Below are 24,821 nucleotides of genomic sequence, written 5' to 3'. Positions count from 1 at the left end.
AGCAATCAGTGCAACTCTGTGCTAAAGCCAATAGATTAATCAGAGACCATTCAATAACAGCACTAAGGTATTCATTAACCAGCTCAGTGATGACTCTCAAGACAAGGGTTGGATTACAATGAAGCTGCAATCATACTTTTCCCCAAAAGAGGCAGAACTAGGAGAAAGGTGAGGTGAAGGTGAGACCGAGATGGCACTAGGCCACAAAGAAGTCCCAGAAGGGGTGAAATCAGATTTATAAAAGTCCCCCATTCATCTGTCCAACAAATATCTGAACACTAGCCATATGCATGCCTTGCCTTTAGCACTTTATCTAAGAGAGGAAAGAATAGTAGGAGTAAAAAGCAACACATAAAGAGATATGTAGGAAACATAATGGAAAGATAAAATGGTAATCCCCACTGAGGTGTGGAGTCGGGGAGGGCTGGGAAGGTTTTTTGAGAGAAGGATGTGAAGAGGAAGTATGATGTGGACACTGAGAGCAAGAAAAATAGGGCATCTTAGAGAGGGGGTTCCTGGAGCAAATCTGAGGGTAGGAAACAAACCTCGTAGATGAGAAGCATCTAGTAGTTCATTCTGGCCTAAGTGCAGGGCGGCTGACAGGGCACAGTGACTGGGATTGAAAAGGCCAGGAGCGGGGAGCACTATAATTTCCAACTAGGGGCTGGCACTTGGTTGGTAAATAGACTGAATCTGTTTAGGGTAATTTCCTCTCCTATTCTTTGTAATAACTATTCTACACTGTCAATATTTTCTTTAAACACCCCTCTCATTTCTTTAAACTCAACCTCTTGGGGCGCCTGAGTGGCTCAATTGGTTAAGCATCTGACTCTTGATCTCAGCTCAGGTCATGATCTCCTGGGTCCAGGTCATGATCTCACGGTTCATAGGTTCGTGCCCTAAGTCGGGTTCCGTGCTGAGAGTGCCCCTCTCTCTGCCCCTCCCCTGTTTGTGTGCATACTCTCTCTTGAAAATAAATAAACTTTAAACTCAACCTCTCATTCCCTTCAATAGGACTTTGAATTTCCTACGTTACTGCAAACTACAGACATTCCAGTGTCATCTTCTTCAACTTCCTACTCCCTATCTACAAACTTATCCACACCCGCATGTCCTGACATTTTCGGGTAAAAGGTAGCCCCTTCCTGTTAGAGACTCTATCTAGTTTCACGTCTTCCAAGACTGTGCTCCAGTTTCTTTTCTATTCGACTCCGTTTTCGACCTCTACTTCCCCTTCTTCTGGGCTCCCCCACTGCAGATTAAAAAAAATACTTACCTTCCACCCATAGCTTTCAAGAAGCTTTTATGAGATGTCTACACTCATTGTCTCCAGTTCTCACTTAATATGGCATCCATCCTTACCCTGGACTGAAGTGTGTCTTTAAAGTGCTCAGTGACTTATATTGCCAAATCCAGTGCTTATTTCCAATTCTGATCTCATGAAGCATTTCTGTTAACTTTCAATCCACTGACCACTCGCCTGCTTTCTCCAATCTTTGTGCTCTCCTGGTTTCACTGAACTGGTCCTCTCAGCACCTCTCATGACTGTTCATTTGTTTTTCTTCATGAGCTCCATCTGCGATGCCCATGAACATCAGAGGTGGAGCCCCTAGCCCACTGTTCCTTCACCTGACACAACCTCTTTGAGCACCTCATCAAGTCTCACGGTTCCAGTCACCAGGTCTCGGCTCAGGACCTCTTCCCAAAGATGTCATTTGATTATCTGTGTGTCTAAAAGACCTCTCTACTTGGTTATAGGGTGTCCAAACTGGAACATACTTTTCTTCCCCACCTGGAATGTCCTTTCTTCTGCCCTATTACTCCCTCATCCACACACACACACACACACACACACACACACACACACACACATTACCTAATTCCTGTTTATCCTTTATTTACCTTCCCGAGAAAGTCTTTGCCAAACCTCCACGTTGCGGTACATCCCATGACCTCTAAAACATTCCAGCCTATTTCAATTACGGAAAAACATGGAACCATCCATGGTATTATAGAAATAAGTTTTGGTGGCCGCTCCACTACACTGTTAAGTTCCTTAGGAGAGGGACAGTGTTTTAATCACCGTGAATCTCTGGGAGTCAGCATAATCCCTGATGCATGGTAGGCACTCCATAACTGCTTGGTGGTGAATAATGAGAGCTCTGTTTTAGGAAGTGCTCTGTTGACAGTATATACAACATAAAGGAGAGGGAGAATGATCAGAGGAAACAAACCCGCAGTGGATATAACTGAGGTAGAACGGACTAATACACGTGAACTAAGATACAGTTAATAAGATGGGAAGCGGGGGATGGACACGAGAGATTCTGCTGTGATCAAGTGAACAGGACTGGCAGAGGCTGAACTGGGAGGGGAGAGGTGTTAGGGAGAGGCACAATGGTCACCTCTCGGAAACAAGCAAAGACACAGGGTACGCTGCCAGAAGACCAGTAACTGTCATCTATTTCATACCGGACTAACTTTCTAGCATTTCCTTAAAATTGGGAATTTAATGGCCTCAGGATTGGATTTTGGTGGTGTTCTTTGAAATCCAAAAATAGGTGTTATGTGGTGATATTTATAGTAATAGAATGCTCAGTAATTACCCGTAAGTGCTCTCCTCTCTCTTTCTCTTAGTTTCCCCATTTATCAAAGTTGGGTACAACTGGAGGCTTTTACCCTACCATAGGCTAATTTATCAGCATGACATTATATATCTAGAATAATTAATTACTAGAATTTGCCACACTCAAATAAGGTGACCTAGAGTTTCAGGACTCTTTTTTTCTTTAACCTACAATTACATGCAATTCTTAAACAGAGATGTTTGAAAGCTAAATTCTGATGTTCCAACGTTTAAGGAGAGGGGTAGAATGGAAGGCCTACTGGTGTGAAAGGGACTTTACGGCTGCAGTAAGGCTGCCAGAGGTGATCACACGGTCCTAGGGCTGGCCCAGAGCAGAGAGGGGAGGGCAGGACTGGAGCAGAGGACAGCCATAACACGCCCACAATGCTCCCTCTAGAGGATAGTACGGACCATGGAGAGACAGGCCTGAGGACGCAGGGAAGGGGCTGGAAAATGTAGAGCAAAAGGGGGGAATGTGAGAATCAAGTGAGATTAGGAAAAGGAGATTTCTTAGGCTTATTTGACCCAGTGCAAATAGTTTACCTGATTCATGATGGAAAACTTCCTTCCTATTCTGTTGTCTGGCAGCCGAAAGCCCTTCCTCCTCATCCCGTCTTCCGACTCTGACTTAAAGACCTTTTCAGGATCCCCTTTTTCCTCTCCTTCGGAGAGCTCCTTCTGCTTCCTCTTCTTTCTCCTGTTACGTCTTTCTTTGGCGCTCTTGGAGCTGAGTTTGGATACTTCAGAGGAGCTCCGAGGAGAGCCTACCCCTTCTTCACCTTCTTCCTCTATGGCATCTTCTGAGACCGTGCCGGCGGAGGTGGCCATCGCTGCTGCCTGGAGGGGGGAGCCACAGTGACAGGCCAGTCAGAAGCAGTTAACTGGAGCTGCAAGGAGCCAAGCAATCAGGGCAGTTCATTTCCTTTCCCACGGATAGGGGAAGCAGGGAAAAAGGAGGAGGGCGAACCAGCCCAGAGAGGAGACTGCGGCCAGGACTTGGCTATCTCCATTTTCTGGTTGATCTGTATTGTGGCACACAGCCACACACACTGTGGCACACACTGTGTAATCAGAGCAGAACCCAGGGGGAGGAACTCAGGGATTTATTCTCTGAAGTATCTCTGACAAGAACGTGGCCGCCTTCTTGGTACCAAAAGATTTCTTCTGGACAACTCTGAAAATGAATGCTAAGAAACCAAATTATACACATTATGGGCCCAACGGTGTAAAAACGCATGTATGTTTGGACAAGAATCAGAAAGCAAAGCGTTAGGGTGGTGGGATCACTAGACTGGTTTTCAAATTTTATTTTACTCCTTTACCTGTATCTTCTTTTCAGTTACAACCAATATTTTCATGATCGCAGAGAATGTATGAAGGAGATCCTACTGATGGCCTCAACAAAAAGGCTATGCTTATAGGAAGCACTATATATACTGCTCTGGCCACTTGCTTCCCCCGCCCAGCCACCCTAGCAGTTGAACACCAAACAGCTGAGAAATTCAAGTAGAGATCATGTTAACAAACTATTTGGCCGTTAAGACAAATGGAATAATTGGGCCAGCCATCTGCGGTTGTCACTTGGGTTATTTTAATCAGATCAATGGCTTCTATTTGACAACGTGCCTCGAAAAGATCAACTGCAATGGCAATGAGATAGGGCCTTAGTCACAGTGATCTGGCAGGAAGGACTGTATATCGCAAAGCACCGATCACCAACCTGTGCCTCTTCCTGTTGCTTTTTCAGTTGCTCCAACATTGCTTTGAATTCAGCCTCTTTTTGCTCTGCTTCCTCCAGGGTTGCCTGATTCTGTTCTTCATAAGCCATGGCCACCACAGCCAAGATCAAGTTCACCAGATAGAAAGAACCCACAAAGATGACCAAGACGAAGAAGATCATGTACGTTTTCCCAGCAGCTCGCAGGGTCTGTGAAGACGAAGACCATTTTCTGAGTCCTATGCATCAAATGAACCAGGCTGAAACTACCTCGTGGGATAATGTTCGTCTGCAGGGGCACCACTGCAGTTTTGACAGAACAGTCCTTTGTTGTGCGGTGTGCCTTCAATACTGCAGAGTACTTAGCATCCCCAGTGGCCAAATGGCTTCCTCCAGCCTCAATTCAGAGTAAATATCGCTAGTACCTCCAATGCCTTGTGACAGAAAAAGTCCGCTTCCCTTTCCGAGTACTCCTGATATACTCCCTTCATGGAAAAATACTTGATTGTTTTTAAAGGGAAAAATGCTCCGAGCTAAGAATTATATTTGCCTTCATTAGCTGATTCTAAAACAAGTATAAAGAAATGAATACAAGACTTCAGCTCATTTATCTACTGGTCCTCAAAGAGCATTAACAGATAAATTCCATCTTAGGGATCGGGTCCAAGTCATAGGAAGTCCCCATCTTGAGTGACATCCTTCCTTTCCTTCTGCAATAGGGTGGGTTTTTAAAGAGAGATGTGGCATAAATAACAATGGAGAAAACAGTAGGAAAGAGGATCCTAGGACTAGTCCTTTCACTAGCTGTGAGCAAATGGACGTCAAAGAACACTTTTTTAGTTTATGTATATGCGACTTACTCTTACTTAGTTTTCATCATTATTTAAAAAAAATTTTTTAAACGTTTATCTATTTTTGAGAGGCGAGGGAGGGGCAGAGAGAGGGAGACACAAAATTCGAAGTAGGCTCCAGTCTCTGAGGTGTCAGCATAGAGCCCAATGTGGGGCTCAAACTCTCACTGGCGAGATCATGACCTGAGCTGAAGTCTGACGCTTAACTGACTGAGCCACCCAGACGCCCCCATTGTTATTCTTTTCAACTACAAATAGCAAATAGAACTTAGCATCAACCACAAATATTTCACAAGAAAGATTTGAACCTGAGAGAACTCTAAGCTGTCCTACGGGATCTGAATTGGAAGATTCCCTTCAAGGGGTGCCTGGGTGGCTCAGTCAGTTAAGTGTCCAACTTTGGCTCAGGTCATGATCTCATGGTTCGTGGGTTTGAGTCCCCTGTGGGGCTCTGTGTTGATGGCTCACAGCCTGAAGCTGCTTCAGATTCTGTGTCTCCCTCTCTCTCTGCACCTCCTCTGCTTGCACTCTGGCTCTCTCACTCTCAAAAATAAATAAACATTAAAAAAATTAAAAAGAAAAAAGAAGCTTCCCTTCGAGACATTCCTTCAGGCCTGAAGGAGACATATCTCTTACTCTTGAACTGGCATCACCAAACACCAGAGTCAAATAGAAAACAATGAATTATCACGGAATTTCCAAGCTGGAAGACCCTTAGCAATCACCTAGACTTACTTCTCCATCACCACCAGCAAAGTTAAATGACTTGCCTAGTCACCAATATAGCCCAACAGAATGGCAGACCTTTTTTTTTAATCTGTCACAACCTGTCTGTATAACATATGTCCACATATGTTACAAATCTCAAAAATGTTATGTTTAGAATCCAAGGTCTTCGTGGATAGAAATCTCATCTTTCTAATGTCTAGCATGGTGCTTTGTAGAGTATGTTTAATTGATATGCCTTAAAAAGACACCCTAAGCCAAAAATCTGAGCAGAGAAACACTGCAGATGGTCTGGTGAAACAACAGGAAGTAAACCGAGATAGCAGATTCCCAGGCCAGGCAAAAGGCTGTCAAGGCTGTGAGCCTCTACAAGCTTTACATGACTGGGCACTAAAGAAACAGGGGCAAGAGCTGGGAGAATTCACTTAATTTTGTAAGTCAGCTGACTCCGAGAAATAATATCCTAAGATCCTGTACAATGCCTTCCCTGAAGGTCTCTTACACAGAATGTCCCCAACCCCATACCCTCATACAAATCCTGTCACCAAAGAGAAAAAGCACTCAAAAGAGAGGTAGTACTACTTACCAGCTGATACAAATTTTCCCAGTAGTCCTGGGTCATAAGGCGAAATAATGCCAAGAAGGCCCAGCTGAACGTGTCAAAGCTTGTGTAACCGTAGTTGGGGTTCCTTCCTGCTTTCATACACTGGTACCCCTCTGGGCATTGTCTGAGAAAAGAAAAGGAATTTCAGGGCTTTTCAACATCATTCTACCCAGTCATCAACTATAAGTCATCTCTAGGACTATGGAGATAACAAATAACCATCTAGAAAGTCAGGCCAAAATATAGGTGTTAAAAAAAGAAAAGGTCAACGTTTCAAAAAACGATGTCTTGGGGACAACCTAGGATCAGAATCGCCAGGTTTCCCTCTTGAAAATGCTGATTCCTATGTCCTACCCAGACCTAGGTATAAAAGCTCTAGATATGGGAGCCACGAATCTGCATTAAAAAAAAAATGTTTATTTATTTTTGAGACAGTGCAAGTCGAGAAGGGGCAGAGAGAGGGGGACAGAGGATCCGAGGATCTGAAGCGGGCTTTGCACTGGGCCGCACAGAGCCCGATGCGGGGCTCAAACTCACAAACCATGAGATCATGGCCTGAGCCAAAGTCGACGCTCAACTGACTAAGCCACCCAGGCACCCTCCCGGATCTGCATTTTAAAGAGGCACGCCAGGTGATTCGTATGCACACCAAAATTTGAGAACCACTGTCCCAGATTCATACCAATGTGCAATTCAAGCAAATTCCTCTTGGCTATGATCCCAAATGACAAATGGCTAGCTAGAAGTTCCTCTTCATCACCTTTGTTCTCTTAATACTCACCAAGACAACCTATGTCACAGTGGGAATCTCAGTGACCTCGTTTTTACCAGTTCTCCTGCTTTTAGATTCACCTGATATGTATTTCAATGGAACTTCTGGTATTGACTTAGATACAGAAATTAAATGGACATCTAGTTGTCACGGTCATCTTAAAACACCAATTCCTAGAGGGCCAATACACCCTGGATAATGATGTGACACCCTCACATTTATGTGACTTTCTGTTTCCAAAGCACTTTCATGTATGTCATCTAATTGCATCATTGCAATAGCCCTTGAAGGAAGCGAGCACAGGACTTATTGATTCCGTGTTATGGATGAAGAAATTGAGGCTCCCCTAAGTGAAATGGCTTGCCAAAAGTCTTAGAGCTGAAAGTAGCAGAATCAAGATTTGCATTATGTTGGTGGCAACTTGTGTTCACAGTAGCATTACTCACAATAACTAAAATATGGGAGCAACCTGAGTGTCTGCCGACAGACGAATGGATAAACGAAATGTGGTTTTTAAAGACAATGGAATATCACTCAACATGAAAAAGGAAAGAAATTCTGATACATGCAATAACATGGGTAAACCTTGAGGACATCCTGCCAAGCGAAAAAAGCCAGTCACAAAAAGACAACTGCTGCATGATTCCTCTGACATGAGAGGCTCAGAGTGGTCGAAATAATAGAGGCAGAAAGTGGAATGGGAGGGGAAGGGGAAATGGGGAGTTAGTAGTTAACGGGTACTTAATGCCACTGAACTGAACACGTAAAAATGGTTATGAGGGTAAATTTTATGTTCTGTGTACTTTCTCACAATTTTTTAAAAATGGCAAAAAAAAGACTATGTTGCTACTCTTTTCCCTCCCCACGCTGTCAGGCCTAGTATGTTTTAGGTCATCCTTGGTACTCATCTGTCACCAAGACAGTGTCCCTTCTATAGATGTTCTTAATTGTGGCATAAGACAATGAGGGGAAATCTACAAGAGACAGGCAAGATATCTGGTGTTGCAGACTCTATCCTTCTCAGCCTTTTACATTTCTTATTTTGGCTTGAGACTATAGGCACATTCACCTCCTAGTGAAATGCCAATTTTGGATGGACAAATACGAAACAGAAAGAAAATCTGAGTCAACCAATACGTCAGACCTAGTTAGGATCTACTATATGAGCACAAAGAAAAGTGAAAATATTGCCCATTTTCATCTGACACATTATTTCAAGGGACAAGAACAAAATGAGGTGAGCTACTTACCCAGCATCAGAACTGTTCCCACAGAGTAAAGGTTCCAGCATGCCAGGAACCGTGTAAAAATTTGCTAGAAAAGTTTGAAGAGGCAGGAAATGAATAAGGCAGATACAAGTGAATGAGAGAATAAAGTTTCACTGTTCCTAATTAGCCCCAGCAGAAACAGTTATTGATTTTAGCTCATATAAATCTTTTCTGACAGAGGAAAACCTGATAAAAATTCTTTCCCATTAATCATTTTCATATATATACTTAAAAATGAAAAATGCTACTAGGAGTCCTAATACAATGTTCTTTTCACAGACACTTGACTTCCCCTCATATCTCCAATCTTCATGCTAGTTTCTGGGACTTGAAATTAAGGGGTCTAGAAGTGAGTCTTCTGAGTTCTTTATTCCTTTGTACAACTTTGGCCTTCCATCCTTCTTCTGTACCCAAGACAAATGAAAATCCTCACTGATCACATTACCATGTCCTATATTAAATTAGCAGCCATGTTTCCCTTTCCTGTATGTGTTCCTGAAATTCCCTTTGCAACATTTTCTTACAGCTACTTAACTGCCTTTATTTTTCAGGAGTGACTAATAGTGGTATTGTTAACTTTTCCCTATTTTATTTTACTAAAAAATTTTTTCATGTTTATTTATTTTTGAGAGAGAGAGAGAGAGAGAGAAAGGGAGAGAATGAGTGAGCAGGGGAGGGGCAGAGAGAGAGGGAGACAAAGGATCTGAAGGAGGCTCTGTACTGACAGTAGAGAGCCCGATGTGGGGCTCAAACTCATGAACCACAAGATCACGACCTGAGCCGAAGTGAGACACTCAACCGACTGAGCCACCCAGGTGCCCCACTCCCCATTTTATAGAAATACCATCACACCAAATGTTCCTTAGTGTAAGACCCAAGTGCTTTGGTTCCTGAAATGAAATTATTAAAACTCCTCAACTATAATAGGCTCAAATGGTTACTTACAGATTACCTGACTCCCCACACCAGACCAACTATGACAGTCTTAGTAATATTAAGAGAGCTTACTACGCATATTCTGAACTAAATGTTTAAATATCTGAGGTTTTACTGAACTAGAGCAAATGGTATTTTTATCAAACTCATGAGCCTGATTTTCAAAGCAAAAGTTTAGGGGTGCCTGCAAAAAAGCTATAGTTTCATTTTCAGTTTTAAAAGGAGAGAAAAAACAAACAAACAAACCAGAGCGCGTTTCTGAACACAGTCCTACCCCGAGGAAAGGGAATAACTTCCTCAGGTTGCTTCAGTAGCACTGGATTCCTTTCCAGCCCAACTACTTTTAAAGCCCAGTGATGGCTTTGAACCACATAAACTACAGAAATACTGGTCTTTCACTTCTTGCAGGAAAAGGGCCACCTACTTTTATTATTGATATACTCTTCCCAATCAAAGCCTCTGGTGCCATTTTCCAGATAGCTCTCATTGAAGTTTATGGGCCACACAACACACTTGTTTCGCAGGTTTCCCATGAAAAGCTGCAGTCCAATCAAGGCAAAAACGCTCAGGCAGAACACTGTCAGAATCATCACGTCTGACAGCTTCTTCACTGACTGGATTAGGGCACCCACAATGGTCTTCAGGCCTGTGGAGACAGAAGCCTCAGAATCAGAGTCACCCCATACCCCTCCCCACCTCCCCCAGCCTCCCTCTTGGCTACTGGCTTCTACTCCTCCCCATAGCACCACCCTTGAACCATGGCCACTTTATCTCTTATGCCATGGGAATAACAAGGGGTCAACAATCAGTCATTCCAGAAGTATCAATTCTTGAGTCAATTAATTTTTAAAAAGAAAAAGAAAGTTCCTTCTCCAACATGCGACTCTTTTCTTCCTATACTTTCCTGAGTCTGACTGCTGCTTACCTCCTCGAATGAATCCGGCTTTTACTTGCCTCATAGTCTTCCTACAGGCTGTTCCCTATGCCTGGAATGCTTCCTTCCATTCCCTGTCCTACCTGCCTAACTCCTATTCATCCTTTCCATTCCCCTGTCCTACCCGCCTAACTCCTATTCATCCTTTGGGCTCAGCTTAAACATCAATTCCCCCACAAAGCCTTCCTGGACTTTACAATTCTTCTCCCTCCTCCATTATTATTAATAATTTAATAATACCTCATACTTTGCTCTGTAGCATTTATCACGGTTATAATTAATTATTTATGTCTGTCTCATGCACAGCTGTATCTAGACTGCCTAGCTCATGGCAGGTACTGAGTAAATATTTGCTGAATAAACAAATGGGAAAAACAGGGATTGAGGAGGGTTCCTGGTTGGACAGAGAACTACTGGAAAGTTTAAAAGCCAAGTAGTAAGAAAGTACGATAAATATTTTCCCAAGAGCTCTGGTAATGCCAATATATTGAAAAGGTTATTGTCAACCCAGTATTTATGGTTCGTCTTTCCATTTACGAATATACCTTCTCTGTATCACACATATGCCCTGTTCTCTACAACTGACCTTTTTTTCTGTCCTAGATTGACAACAAAATAAAAAACATATAACCCACTTGAATTTGAGGTTTAACTGCAAGCCACTGGTTCAAATTTAAACCTGCAGGTAGCTTTCTTAACTGCACATGGAGTTATTAATGATAGGAGACACAGGAGAACATGGTTGTGGGTTCATGATGTTTGGGTCAAAACGGATTCTGTGTGAGGCTCTCTCGGGCACGTCTAGGCATCGGGCCATCCATAGGACATAGCCAAAAATATACTGAGCACTCCAGGGATGCCAGTGTACCAGGACAGATGGGAAGCAAACCCAGTGCCTTGACACATAGGCCTCGAGAGGGATCATACTCCTGATCCACTTCCAAAGGCAGGAAACCAGACTGAAATTCAAGAGAAATCCTAATCTTGGCTGTGGAGTGGGAAGTGAGGTATATAATTACTGCTCTTGACTAAGTTATACCACTACTTGTGTGACCTGAGTAATATACCTAACCTTTTGGAATCTTAGGTTTTTCATCTTTAAAATGGGAATAATTATAGTTGAACCTCTAGGGCTGTTGTGAGGATTGAGCATAATTCATTTAAGTACTTAACATAGCCCCTGGCACACGGCAAAGACGCAAATGTTAACTATTTTTGTCTGAACCTCAGTTTACTCATCTATAAAAAGGTATTACCAAAACGCTTCACTGGGCTGTTGTGAGGTTTAAATAGGAAAATGAATGTAAAATACCAAGTACAGTGCCTGGCACTTGACACTGGCAAGCTATCGCTGTTACACATGCGGTGCCCTCCTCAGAAAGATATGATTGGGATAATGACACTACGTGGCTAACCTCGTACGGTGACCGAATGGGGGAGGTGATGAGCATGATTGGGTTTTTCTGCTGTATTTTGCAAGTAACCACCTGGAATTTTTAAAGTTGGATTTGATAGAATTTTCTATACAAGTCCAGTAATAGTTATGCATGCTGTGCGAAGCACAGGACCTGGCATGAAGCATACACTTTATATATATATAAAATATATAATATATACACATATTTTTTAAGTTCACTTATTTTTGAGAGAGAGAGAGAGAGAGAGAGAGAGAGAGAGAGAGAGAGTGCAAGTGGAGGAGGGGCAGAGAGAGAGGGAAACCGAGGATCCAAAGTGCGCTCTGCACTGACAGCAGAGAGCCTGACGCAAGGCTCGAACTCACGAACCATGAGATCATAACCTGAGCCGAAGTTGGACACTTAACTGACTGAGCCATCCAGGCACCCCTCAGTTAATATATTTTCATTGAAAGAGCAAACGAATAAGTTTTCTTTCCTCTCACACAGATAACCTGAAAGGATTCTAAGAGATGTTAAAGAAAAAAGAGCTACAAATTAAGATTGCAGAGATACAAATGTGTGCAAAGGCCTGTGCTTTCTTACGGAACAGACGTTCCATGAAGACTGTGGCCACCGAAAGGATTAGGAAAAGCTTGTCTGCATTCAAGGTACAGGACACAGGACATTTCTAACCTGATTGTTTTCTCCTCATAAGGCTGTGCAAAAAGAGCACCAGATAGGGAATCAGAAACCAGGAGTTTTGGTCCTGGCTTAGCCACTAGTTATAACCCACTGTACATCAGAACAAGTTCAAGGTTCCACCTCAGTCTCATTTTTCCATACACAGTATGTGGCAGTGGGCAGTGGAGGAAAAACTGAAGAATCTTCTTGAAAAGTCTTTCAGAATAGGGGAGAGATATTTATTCTTTCAGACTAAGTAGCTGAAATTTCAACCTTTTATTTGAAGGCCCTAAGAAACTGTATCATAGTCACACAGGCAAGTAAGAAGATACTGGTGGTATAAAATAGAAGGCAACCATTAAGATGTAAAAGTTGCTGCAGTATTATGGGTCTTATTTTCATAAGTTGCTGAGGAATAGAAAAGTCCTTCACTGTATTTGGCTCGGTTGAGGTGGGTCTATACTGGGTCAATAATTCAATTCTAGGTTCCTAAAATTATAAAGCTCTGTTTTCTTTTTTTTTTTTTTTTAATTTTTTTTTCTTTTTTTTCTCAACGTTTTTATTTATTTTTTGGAACAGAGAGAGACAGAGCATGAACGGGGGAGGGGCAGAGAGAGAGGGAGACACAGAATCGGAAACAGGATCCAGGCTCCGAGCCATCAGCCCAGAGCCTGACGTGGGGCTCGAACTCACGGACCGTGAGATCGTGACCTGGCTGAAGTCGGACGCTTAACCGACTGCGCCACCCAGGCGCCCCTAAAGCTCTGTTTTCAAAGTCAAAGCATGATTTAAAAAAAAAAACAGTTGAATAAGTCACTGAAGAATGGTTGTAGTTTCTCTTCCTGGACTTCTTTAAGAAGAGTTTAATATCATTCAGAATATCTCCCCTGAATGGTTCAGACAAACACTTATGTGAACATGGGATGATTGTTCAAAGTCATTTCTATTTCCATTTTAAATGAATTGAGAAAAGAGCTGTAAGCTGTTATTCATATTAGTGACATGAGTAAATACTACAAAAATAGTCAAACCAATGCATTTGTGATGTAAATACATACATAAAATTAAATAAAATTTAAAAACCCATGAAATTTTAGCATGAGTCTAATTTGATTTTCCTGGGCTGGGAACTCTCGATGAATGAGTGAATGAATGAATGAGTGAATGAATGAATAAAATAAAATAAAATAAAAATTTAAAAATCATACAATTTAGCATGAGTCTAACCTGATCTTCCTGGGCTGGGCCTCTCTGGACAGTTCCAGGCCTGTATAATAGGAAATTCCAGGCCACGAGGCTCAAACAATCCCCTGTTTCTGAATCTGGGCTCTCAGCAACCTTGTATGTAGGAAGTGACCTTCTGTTAGTAGTTTATAGACGTCAGGGTGGACATCTGATCTAAATCCCAATCGTTTCCTCCAGGATTGATTGATTGATTTCTCCATTTATTCATTCATTTATTTTTAATTTCAATCAGTTTTAAGTTTATTTTTGAGGGGGTGGGGAAGGGCAGAGAGAGAGAGAGAGAGAGACAGAGTATCCCAAGCAGGCTCAGAGCTGACAGCAGAGAGCCTGATCCGGAGCTCGAACTCACGAACTGTGAGATTATGACCTGAGCCGAAGTTGGATGCTTAACTGACTGAGCCACCCAGGCACCGCTCCTCCTGGAATTTAGAATGGGACAAGAGATAGTCCAGTAGCCTTTTCAAGTAGAAGGAATGATAACATAAATTTGGGAACTAAGTGGTAGCCTTATTCTGTCATTATGTTAGGATATGCCTGAGAAGTAAAGGCAGTTAGTAAGCTAAGAGATAGAAAAAGGAAATGGACACACGGAGAGAAAAAGACATTAAGACAAAGTACTTCCTGGTATCTGGAGCTTTCTGACTGCATTCTGGTTTCACGGGCTTCCAGAAGCCCAAAAGCATTCCAACCCTTAGATTCCCTGAAGTACTCATATATCCTTTCATTTGCAACCAAAGATGTTCAACTAATACACCAACCATACGTGGAACTCATCACTTTCCTGGGAATAGACCTACATGCTCTCACTCAGCTGGTTTCAAATCTTTTCTCCATAAACCAGATGTCATTGCTGAAGAAGTCTGTAAACATGAGTCAAGAAAGAAAAAAAAAAAAATTCAAGTGTTTTGTTTTGAAGTCTGAGCTTTAGATCAACTCCTTGGTAAGAGTTCTTTCAGCTTTCAAGAAGTTTCAAGTAGAAACTCAAGTTGGAAATGGCATTCAGGTATACAGGGGATCAGAGAAACAAATCTTAATTAAGCAACAATAATCACCAAATAACACTACCGATGGCCATCTAAAAAGTTTACTCTCCAAGATTCTCATCCAGGTCCCACAGGAAGAAAGGTGATTTAGTGTGATGTTAGCATCCCGAGGCAGACACACAATTACACAGCAATATTAAATGTAAATGGTCACTGGATCATCTGGCCTCAGCCAAGACTCTTCTTCCTTCCATTAGGGTTGATGACTGTGAATGACCATATTTGCAGAAATCAGTGCCAAGTTAGGGAGATGAGGCTGTCAATGCATTTCTTTTTCTTTTTCCAATTTTATTAAGAAATAATTGACATATATCACTGTAGAAATTTAAGGCATACATCATGATGTGAAATGATTACCATAGTAGGTTCAGCTCACATCCATCTTCTCATATAGGTACAATAAAAAGAGGGGGGGGGGAGAAAAAAAGGAAAAACATTTTTCCTTGTGGTGAGAACTCTTAGCAGTTACTCTGTTAACAACTTTCCTATATATCACACAGCAGTGTTAGCTATACTCATCATGTTACACATTCCATCCCTAGTACTTACCTTTCTCTTATAACTGGAAGTCTGTACCTTTTGGCCACCTTCCTCCAATTCCTCCTCCTCCCACACACTCTGCCTCTGGTACCCACAAATCTGATCTCTTTTCTATGAGTTTGTTTTTAGATTCCACACATAAGTGAGATCATACATTTCTCTGTCCAACTTATCTTACTGAGCATAATACTTCAAGGTCCATCCATGTTGTCACAAATGGTACGGTTTCCTCATTTTTTATACCTGAATAATATTCCATTGTGTGTGTGTGTGTATGTATATATGTATGTGTGTGTGTGCGTGTGTGTGTGTGTGTGTGTGTGTGTGTGTGTGTATCTCACAACATTATCTATTGATCCATCCATGGACACTTTGGCTGTTTCCATGTCTTGGCTATTGTAAATAATGCTGCTATGAGCATGGGGTGCAGATATCTTTTTTGAGTTAGTGTTTTCATTTCCTTTGGATGTATTCCCAGAAATGGAAATGCTGGATCATATGGTAGTTCTATTTTTAAGTTTTGAGGATACTTCATACTGTTTCCCATAGTGGCTGCACCACTTTACTAATCCCAACAATGTGCAAGGGTTCCCTTTTTTCCATATCCATGCCCAGTGTTTGCTAACTCTTGTCTCTTTGACGATGGCCATTCTAATCTGTGTGAGGTGATATCTCATTATGGTTCTAACTTGCATTTCCCTAATGATTAGTGATATTGAGCGTCTTTTCATGTACCTGATAGTCTTTCACAGAATGCATTTCTTGAACTCAAGCTCTACAGTCTTGCCAGCAGTGCTCTAGTAAATGCAGTCAGGCAAAAATGCGTCCTGCTATCACCAATGCAGGTCACTGAAGTAAGAAGCTGCTGGTGGAATTTCTAACCTGATGCACGTAAGAATGGAAAATGCCACTGTGCTGGCTGTGAGGAGAAGTTGCTTTGCTTCTTCTACTGGCTCACAACACCACATACTAGAACAAGCAAGATACTGACTGAAAACTGATTATCCAAAACAGAGCAGAATGCTCCTTCAAACAACTCCCACACAACAGAGTGCACAACAGAAGCCACGTGGGGGCAAATTGGACAGCGAGAACTCTTGGAAAAGGCTAACATTAACTAGCACTGGGATGTGTTTGAGCAGAAGCAGTTAATACATTTACTGTAAATCAGGAAAAGACAGCTGGACCCAATGTACAGAAATGTCAGCTATCAGAGAGGAATTTGGGCCATTTAAAGAATTTTGAGGAGAAGATGAAGCCTCTATGTCCAAAGGCACCGCTGAACCTCCTGTCACCTTTCATGACGTCCAGCCATCTCCTGAACAAGTGAACAAAGCCTGCTTACGTGCCAAGTCCAGAGAAATCAGCCATGCATGCTGGGATCAAAATCTTCCACCATGGTGATGCCAGATTGTAAATAAAGTATATTTCTATTTCCTGGTTTGTGGCTCAGGTTGAAAAATCTATCTGGTTTGAAGCAACGCGAGCTAATTCTACAAAATTCACACCGGCACGGGTCTCTAGAGCGGTTAACGAGGAGTTCTCACTCCACAGGAAATAAGTTTCCCCAATTCCTGAAGTCTGGCTTGGTCCAGACAAGTCCTAGGGTAAATTTGTGCCAGGTCAGTTTTCTTGCCGCAGGTTCAAGCCTTACAATGATATTATTGAAGGTTCTGTAGATCAGGAATAAATTGGGAGAGATTTAGAGGCAGTAGATTTATTTACTCAACACCAGATTTATATCACAAGGTCTCAACAAAACTTAAACTAGCTCCCAAAGGTGGATCGGTGGGATCCTATGAGACTTCAGTGTTTCCCCACTTAGGGCCACTATGTTAAACTTCGGCTATTTTTTCTGAGAAGCAATGTGGGAAAGGCAGAAACATAAAAGCAACTGGATTAATAACTAGAATACTGTAAAGGAAACAATGAGGCTAAATATAGTCTGAAAACACTTTCCCCCTTCACTGTGCAGCAGAAATTGCCATATTCATAATGCATACACTTAAAGAAAATGGTTTCTTTGTGAATACTGGGGTGGGAGGAAAAAGGGCCCATCATTTTTCCTACTTCTTCTCTGATACCACAGGTAAGGAGAGAAAGTAACAGAAACGAAAGCACAGAAATGAAAAATCAAAGAGAAAAGTAATCAAGAAATTACAACTCTAAAGAAAGCAAAATGATATTAAACCAGTGTGGGCAAATAGGGACGTAGTGCTTTTCAGGAGTCACTGAAATGATGCTAGAAATGAGAAGCAACTGGTAAATAAGGCCATCCCAACCCATTTTATTTACACCATTAAATGCTACTCTGTAGGCAAAACCTCAGACGCCTGCTTTGAGATGGCCACCCTGTCTTTGGGCAGGTCAGTCCTGTGGCACACGGTCAAAGAATGGAGAAGATGAAACTTCTGACAAAGTCACTCAGAAGCTCATTTTTCCGCCTGGGCCCCAAATGAATATAGAGCAAAAACAAAGTTTTAAGACATAAATTTCTACATAGTATACTTCAATGTCAAGTTGAATGTGGCAAATTCCAGACCAAAGGAAATGTGGAAAGGAATGGTCTCCTCCTGTAACTGACCGTTCCAGCATGCAGTTTGCAAGCACTGTTCTTGAAGCCAAGCTCTCTGAAGCAAAAGGCAAACCATGTGTGATGCATGTCTAGATGTTGAGTCAGCAAATAAAAAGAGTGAGAATGTGGGTTTGGTGTTTTCTAAGCCACGAAAAGGCTCTAAATCAAAGCACCTCTTATCCAAAAGGCTGGAGCTAACTGAGGCAGTGCACTGCCCTATCTCCTGGGAGTCCTGACTGCTCTGACGCAGTCAGAATATCTACCAAAGGTGCTAAGAGGGAAGGCAGTGGCAGCCCAGGTGAGTGGGTGAGTTCTCCAGGAAAACTCTCATGAAGGGAGCCAGGGGCTTTGGGGGATCTTGCAGACCCCACGTCAGTTCTATGGTTGCTCTTGCTGCTGTTTCTGGCAGCTTCAGCAAAAGCCTACAGTCAAACTGGGAACAGGAACAGGCAAAAATATCAGCAGTCCCACTGAAGTGATCCCGGAGAAGACTTGGTGTGCAGGACGATGGCTTTCACAAAGAGGGAACTGAGGCCTGGCTCTACAATAGAGTAAAAAATGACTGAGATTTCCAGTCAAGAAATGGTGTCAGGTCTACTAACTCATACAATGGTATTCCCACCTTGAAAGGAGACCTGGGTAACAGGCAGGTAGGAACAGGACAATAGCCCTCGATAAGTAGTATAGGGAACGAAAGGATTTGGGACAAAAAGTCACACTTTAATTCAAGTATCAGTTATACCACTCACTGACAGAGACCTATTACTGGCTTTATTATCCCTTAAAGTTCTTCTCCATCCCAGTTAACTTCACAAAGCCAGCTTGAGTGGCGGTGCTTCTAGAAACAGGAATTGGGAATCTATTTCAAATCATCAAGCTGAGGTCTAAACGCTGACACAAGCCCTTTCTTTGAGTTTAGGTTTCTTCTTTAAATAATAATTGTTACACAAAATCATTTATGGAGCCCTACCAGTACTTATAAACACTACAGAAATGTGCTTATAAATATATTTTATAGATAGACTGATTAATAGTGAGGATAAATAATGTGAGGCCAGTCAAGAGTTATCTTGCAGAAATGCTGTGGTCAGAAGCTACCCATACAGCAGAGACAGAAGCTAAGAGCTAGACCAGAGATAGCATCTGCTGCCCTAGTTAGTGAACAGAATGCAGCTTTCCAATTTAATTCTGGAAGAGAAGTTTTGAGATCACAAGAACATAAAGAGACAGATGCCTTGCAGAGTACGTTGGGGGAAGTGAGCAGAAAACATGGGATCATATTTAAAAGAGGCCAGAGACGAAAGAGAGCAAAGGAAAAATGAAAGTAAAGATTTGGTGCTCCAGATGCCTTAAAAAATAAGACAAGGCCTGCCTAAGGGTTAAACCACCATCAATGAGCTTCATGAGGCTGCCCACAGAATGAACTGCGCTTTCTGTCGCAGGCTAGGAACCAAACCTTGACTAAGTCGGGGTTGTGGTTTTTTGCCACGAAGAATATACTCTCATGGACACCCAGCCTCTAGTTGATAAGGAGAAAGCTCCCATTGCTAAATACAAAGGTATTCATTTTTAGTAGGGCCCGAATTTACTGGCCCACTTCGTGGCCCAAGTTTGTAAATGGGGAAACTGAGGTTTACCTTCCTTGAGGTTCTCAGAAAGCCACATTCCAAGTCAGCCTTCTCCAGGATTCTACCTTTGTGCTTCCCTCTCTCTGTGTCTGATATTTAGATAAAGTTGAAAAGGGGAAAAGAGGAATATTTCTGAGTCAGCCACAAGAAGAGCCACGGGACACCAGGAATGGGACGCCTCTGTTCTTCACGTCCCTGTTCCTACAAAGCTGCACTAAAAAGCTTGGTCTCTTGGGAATCTTCCCTGAAAACCCCTGGACACAACCAAAGTCCAATCAGCAACCATACAGTCTTGATTTCTGCTGTGTTACTGCCAGTATATCTCAGGCTTGCAAGACTAACTAAAATATCTTTCCTTCCAGTCAAAACCAGTCTTTAGAAAAAACAGTTAAGTGCTACTCGGTAGTAAGGATTTAGATTAAATTAAGGACCTTAGCTTGGGGTCCACAGATGGGTTTCAGAGGGGCCTGCAAACTTTCCCCTGATTCTCAAAAGGATCCAAACCCTTCCAAAGGTTAAGAACCACTGGGCCAGCGTAAACAGCACCAAAAAGAAAAAGGCAAAAATTATAAAAAGACTGTCGATTAACTACCTCTCAACCACCCACTGATTCCTTTTTTTTCTTCTCAAGTTTCTGTCCTTTTTGTTTGCCCAGACATTCAGATGTATGTATCTTATCTTACCTTGGATTGTTTTTAACAGCATCTGCACAAGCATTCATGGGGATCTGTGTTTGAAAATGGTCTCTGAATATATATGTATTCACTGGTTCTTACTCCAGTGAAACAGACAGCGACAGAATGTGATAGACAGTGATTATTAAAGTTCAGTTCCCTAACTCCAAGGCTCTTTAATTTGGCTATAATACTGGACTAGTCAACGGGTAAGTCTCTTCTGGGGTTAAATAATTCCATTAACACAGTAACAGTAAAAGTATAGTTCATTGAAGAACATCCCATCAGCAAACCATGCGACAGGAAGCCTAGAAATCACAAGCAATGGGATGACAGTGAATGTTAAATTACTGTAATTCCATGAGGCCAGGAAGCACATGATTTATGTTCAAAGAGACAGCTAGCTCTGTGACAATTTTTTCACATATTGTAAGATCCAAATGATGTCGAAGCACGTGCTTTTTCAAAGCATGGAATGGGGGCTGCATGCCTGGCAAAGCGTCATCACTGAAACTGCCTTACGACCAAAGGGCCATCCCAGAGAACGTCTCCCAGGAGAAACATGCGGAGTGCAAGGCCATACCAATTGTGCTGACGCCAGCTTTAGAATGTGGTGGACAAATGAATGGAGGGGAAAGAGGAGATGAGGCAGTCAGTCTTGTGTGTAAATTTTCTCACCTGGAATTACAGAGATAGTTTTCAAAGCTCGCAGAACCCTGAATGTTCTCAGCGCTGAGACATTGCCCAGGTCCACAAACTCTGTCACATATCTGTAGTAAGGGAGGTCACACACAGACACAAATGACAAACACAGACACGAACACAAAACACCGAAGGAAAAAAACAAAACCACAACAAAACAAAAAGTACAATACGTCACGTCAGGGCCCTAACCCCACACCTAACACCAACCCCGGGCCATCTTACCTGGGATTACCGAAATAGTTTTCAAAGCCCTCAGTACCCTGAAAGTGCGTAGAGCTGAAACATTGCCTAGGTTTACAAACTCTGTTATATACCTGCAGAATCAAACCAAAGTTAACTTGTAATGGTACCACTGGGCGAGGGTTTGACAATGGGGGGGAAGAAAGGGTCTTACACACAAGCTATGATTTCATTTTTTGTTGTTGTTGAAAAAGAAAATTTCAAAATATAAACACTTAAAGAACACTTTTTTTTTTTTTCCAACTGGCAAGGAGAATTCAAAAGAATATTTGAAAGAACCGATACAACCGGGAGGTTCCGGGGGGCTTACTCTCTTAATCAGCATCGGGCTGTGTAGATCCCAATCAGAATGACTACTCTCAGTCCACTCATTATGTTTAGCAAAAAGGAAGGCCAGGAGGTATCAAAGGCTTATGTCCCCAAGCTTTGCGAACAATTTCTTAGAAAAAGGAGACAAATTTCTGCAGCAGAATCCCCATAAAAACAAATTTACATTCAAATAACTCCCTCGATGACAACGGCAAAAGTGCCTGTCTATATATATGACTTATCCAAGAGTTGTACGCATTATCTTTGCAGTCATGCCTACAGATGAAGTTATAGCCTGTGACATACAAAAGCAGGGCTCAGGATCATGGGATCAAAGCAAAGAGTGTGTTAAGCGCCCGTTTTGTCACCAGCTCTGTGCCTAGCAAAAGACACTTAAATTTTAAATGAACACCAAGGTGTACTCATAATGTTGGAAAGCTAGAAGTTGCCTTAAAATAACAGAAAGTCAAAGTTGCAGTTTCAAATATTCAATGCATACCATTCATTCATTCATTCACATTTTCCAGGTGAAATACATCTTTCTGATGCTCAGGCCCGTATATATACAAACACACTCAACCTTTCACACATTTGCATACACACACACAGCCTATACAACACCCTTATTATACCCTACTCTACCAGAGAGTGCTTTCCCAACCTGAAGATAAAAATAATAAAGTCTGTTATCACTCTTCTATCATCAGCTAAGTTTCCCAAAGAGATACGTGTTCACTGTTAAAACAACAATGAACAAGTTACCCAGAGCAGCTAGCATACTAATGGGGAATTATACTATTATCTCGCAATAGTTTGAAGTTCTGGTCCGTACTTCCTTAGGAAGTGACCAGTTTGGATACCTTGGCTCATGTTTTAAAACTCTAAAATGTGCTCTGAAGTCTCCAACATCTGGGTCAGCCTCACGAAATTACATGCGATATAACATACCCAGGAAATGGATTTTCAGCTTAATTAAGGTTTACACCTAAAACATTTCAAGTCTTCACTAAGGCCCCATAGTGATCAGCGTGCAAACCTTGGTTAGTGTTATAAGGGGGAAGAAAATACGAGAGCACGTCAATGGAAAAATCACTTCCTACTTCCTTTCCAAGCTGTAAAGCCTTGGCTTACCTTCTTCCATATAGACATGCTGTCACTGCCTAGACTGCCCAGCCCTCACAAGCAAGAATCATAGGCATAAGCCTGTGTGGCCTTGCATGGTTACCCATTAACTCTGCTTGTAGCTGGCCACAAACGTGCCCTTAACCAACACAACCACGCATACAATCACATAGACGTAATCACACCCTGAATGTCAGTCAATAAAGTAAGCAGACAACTTACGCCATCATGATGACGCTGAAATCTAACCAGTTCCACGGATCCCGTAAAAAGGTAAAGCCATCTATGCAGAAACCTCTTGCAATGATTTTCACTAGTGATTCAAATGTATAAATCCCTGTGAATGTGTACCTGTCAAAGAAACGGATAGCTCGAGGTAAGTTCTGAACAGACAGAAACTTTGAATGAATCTTTTAAGGTAACGGTGCCTAAAGTGCAGCTTCGACCGACAGAGAGAAAAGAGAATAGGCACGGCCAGTGCAGCAGAAAGAATGGCAGGAAGGGGAAGGGGTGCTTTGAAGGAAACTTACCGAAACACAAAACCAAGAATTTTGCAATGTTGTGGGTACCATCTAGTAGGTGATAATTTTGAACCAGGTGAGGAGGCCCCAGAGCTATTTTTAACTTTAGACAAGTCAAAAAAAAAAAAAAAAAGGAGACCTCATGTTGGAGAAGAAGGCAGTGCCACGAGGGACTAACTGAGGGCACAAGATGGCACTGGGGCAGCAGGTCAAAGGCTCTGGCCAGCACAGTAGGGGGTGGAAGTGAAGGGCAGTAACTTCCAGAGCACACTTTCTCTTCTTTCTCTTTCTAGAGTTTGCCTCTAAGGGTAGTTCCTAAATTCCACATGAGGCCTCCCCCCTCTCTGTGAAGTAAAGAGTGGGGGGGAGAAAAAAAAACAGCAACAACAATTTTTTTCCCTTGACGTTTAAACTGTGCAAAGCAAGATTCGGTGAGTAGACATCCTTGAAACAAGCAGGCAGACAAGTTAATAAATGAGCTACTTACTCCACATTCTTCGACCATTCAGGAGGGTTACTAAAAGTCATGAATACACAGTTGGTCAAAATAGTGCACATAATGATCATGCTAAATACTGTAGAAAAGAGTCAAGGGAGAACGTACAAAATCTGGCCTGTTTTCTTCCTCAGAAAGCAAACACGTTTCACACTGGGTATCATGAGAATTAAATCGGTAACCTGAAAGGAGAATGCCACCATATGTATCTACACCTGACCAGAGAACTGTGGGTGGACACAGCAGGAAGGCCACTTTCAAAAAGCCTGTCACTGCTCTACCCTTTTTGGATAAAACATTCCCCCCTCTTGCCACTTTAGCCTCAGCTATGGAATAAGCCTCCAAATACCTTTATACACAGTAACCTGAAATCTACCCGTCTACTGGATGCCAAAGTCATCAGGTGACAAAGTAAATTGAATCGAACCTGTATTATTCAGTACTCATTTATTAATTTACCTTATGTAACTACTTACTTGAAAATCTACATGCAATTAATGGTTTACTTTTAATTTTAATTGAAGTATAGTCGATATATACAATGTTACGTTAGCTCGGGTTTAGAACGTAACAGTTCGCTTTTCTCCCTAGTTCTCCAAAGGGCTGAGTTGTCCTTGGAGGGCAATGCTACAGCCACTATGTGTGGCATTTGCACAATTTGGGAAACCAGTTATGGCCTGTTGGGCAAGGATTTCAAGGACATCTGTACTGCTGTACCCCTAAAAATTAGATAATGGGGTAAATTCATCTGATCAGTTTGAAAGCGCCCAGGAATGCTTATGGATAACAAACCACTTTGATGTCTTTTCAGTCCACCCAAGATTTTTCTCAGCCCTTTCTGTTCTTGTCTACTGAGAAAAAAATAAACTCCTTTAGGTCAGCATGGGAGTTATTCAAACTCAAACTGTCACTTTACCCAGCAGAGAAGCCATATCTCATTTGTTGCTAACTCACTCTCTCTTGCTAATGGCATTCACCATCTTCATTCTACTAATGGAGTTGCAAAAACAAAAAAATACTTCTTACGGCTGGGTTTTTCTTCCGGGAATCATAACAGAAGACATTGTCTTCTAAACCAGCAAAAATGGAAGAAGTCCATTGTGAATTACTTATTTCTTATAAACCTTTAGATTTCAGAACTACGTTAGTTGTAAACCACTGATTTCAGAATCAAGCTACTAAATTCTTAGAGTTAACAAAATGTGGCAAAA

The 24,821-nt window shown here is 42.0% G+C and overlaps 1 protein-coding gene across 3 annotated transcripts in view; it reads right to left on the bottom strand.

Annotated features, from left to right (window-relative positions):
• The window catches only part of SCN8A (sodium voltage-gated channel alpha subunit 8), a 118,378-nt gene that overhangs the window by 66,961 nt on the left and 26,596 nt on the right, over nt 1-24,821 (bottom strand). For 2 of the 3 annotated variants that reach the window (XM_047066043.1, XM_047066042.1), the window contains exons 3-10: nt 23,602-23,691; nt 22,816-22,944; nt 20,896-20,987; nt 9,925-10,146; nt 8,547-8,610; nt 6,507-6,648; nt 4,347-4,553; nt 3,170-3,463 (exon numbers count right to left, since the gene is read on the bottom strand). In XM_047066043.1, coding sequence (XP_046921999.1) covers nt 3,170-3,463; nt 4,347-4,553; nt 6,507-6,648; nt 8,547-8,610; nt 9,925-10,146; nt 20,896-20,987; nt 22,816-22,944; nt 23,602-23,691 — 1,240 coding nt within the window. Of the gene's footprint in view, nt 1-3,169; nt 3,464-4,346; nt 4,554-6,506; nt 6,649-8,546; nt 8,611-9,924; nt 10,147-20,895; nt 20,988-21,144; nt 21,237-22,815; nt 22,945-23,601; nt 23,692-24,821 lie in introns of all 3 variants that reach the window. The other variant, XM_047066041.1, reaches the window with a different exon arrangement.

Source organism: Lynx rufus, unplaced genomic scaffold (genome assembly GCF_022079265.1).
Source record: "Lynx rufus isolate CCGP_SWC_20201006 ecotype Redwood Valley unplaced genomic scaffold, mLynRuf1.p SCAF_7, whole genome shotgun sequence".
In the NCBI taxonomy this organism is placed as follows: Eukaryota; Metazoa; Chordata; class Mammalia; order Carnivora; family Felidae; genus Lynx; species Lynx rufus.
Note: the sequence above shows the minus strand (reverse complement) of the source record. Positions and strands in the feature narration are given on the sequence as shown.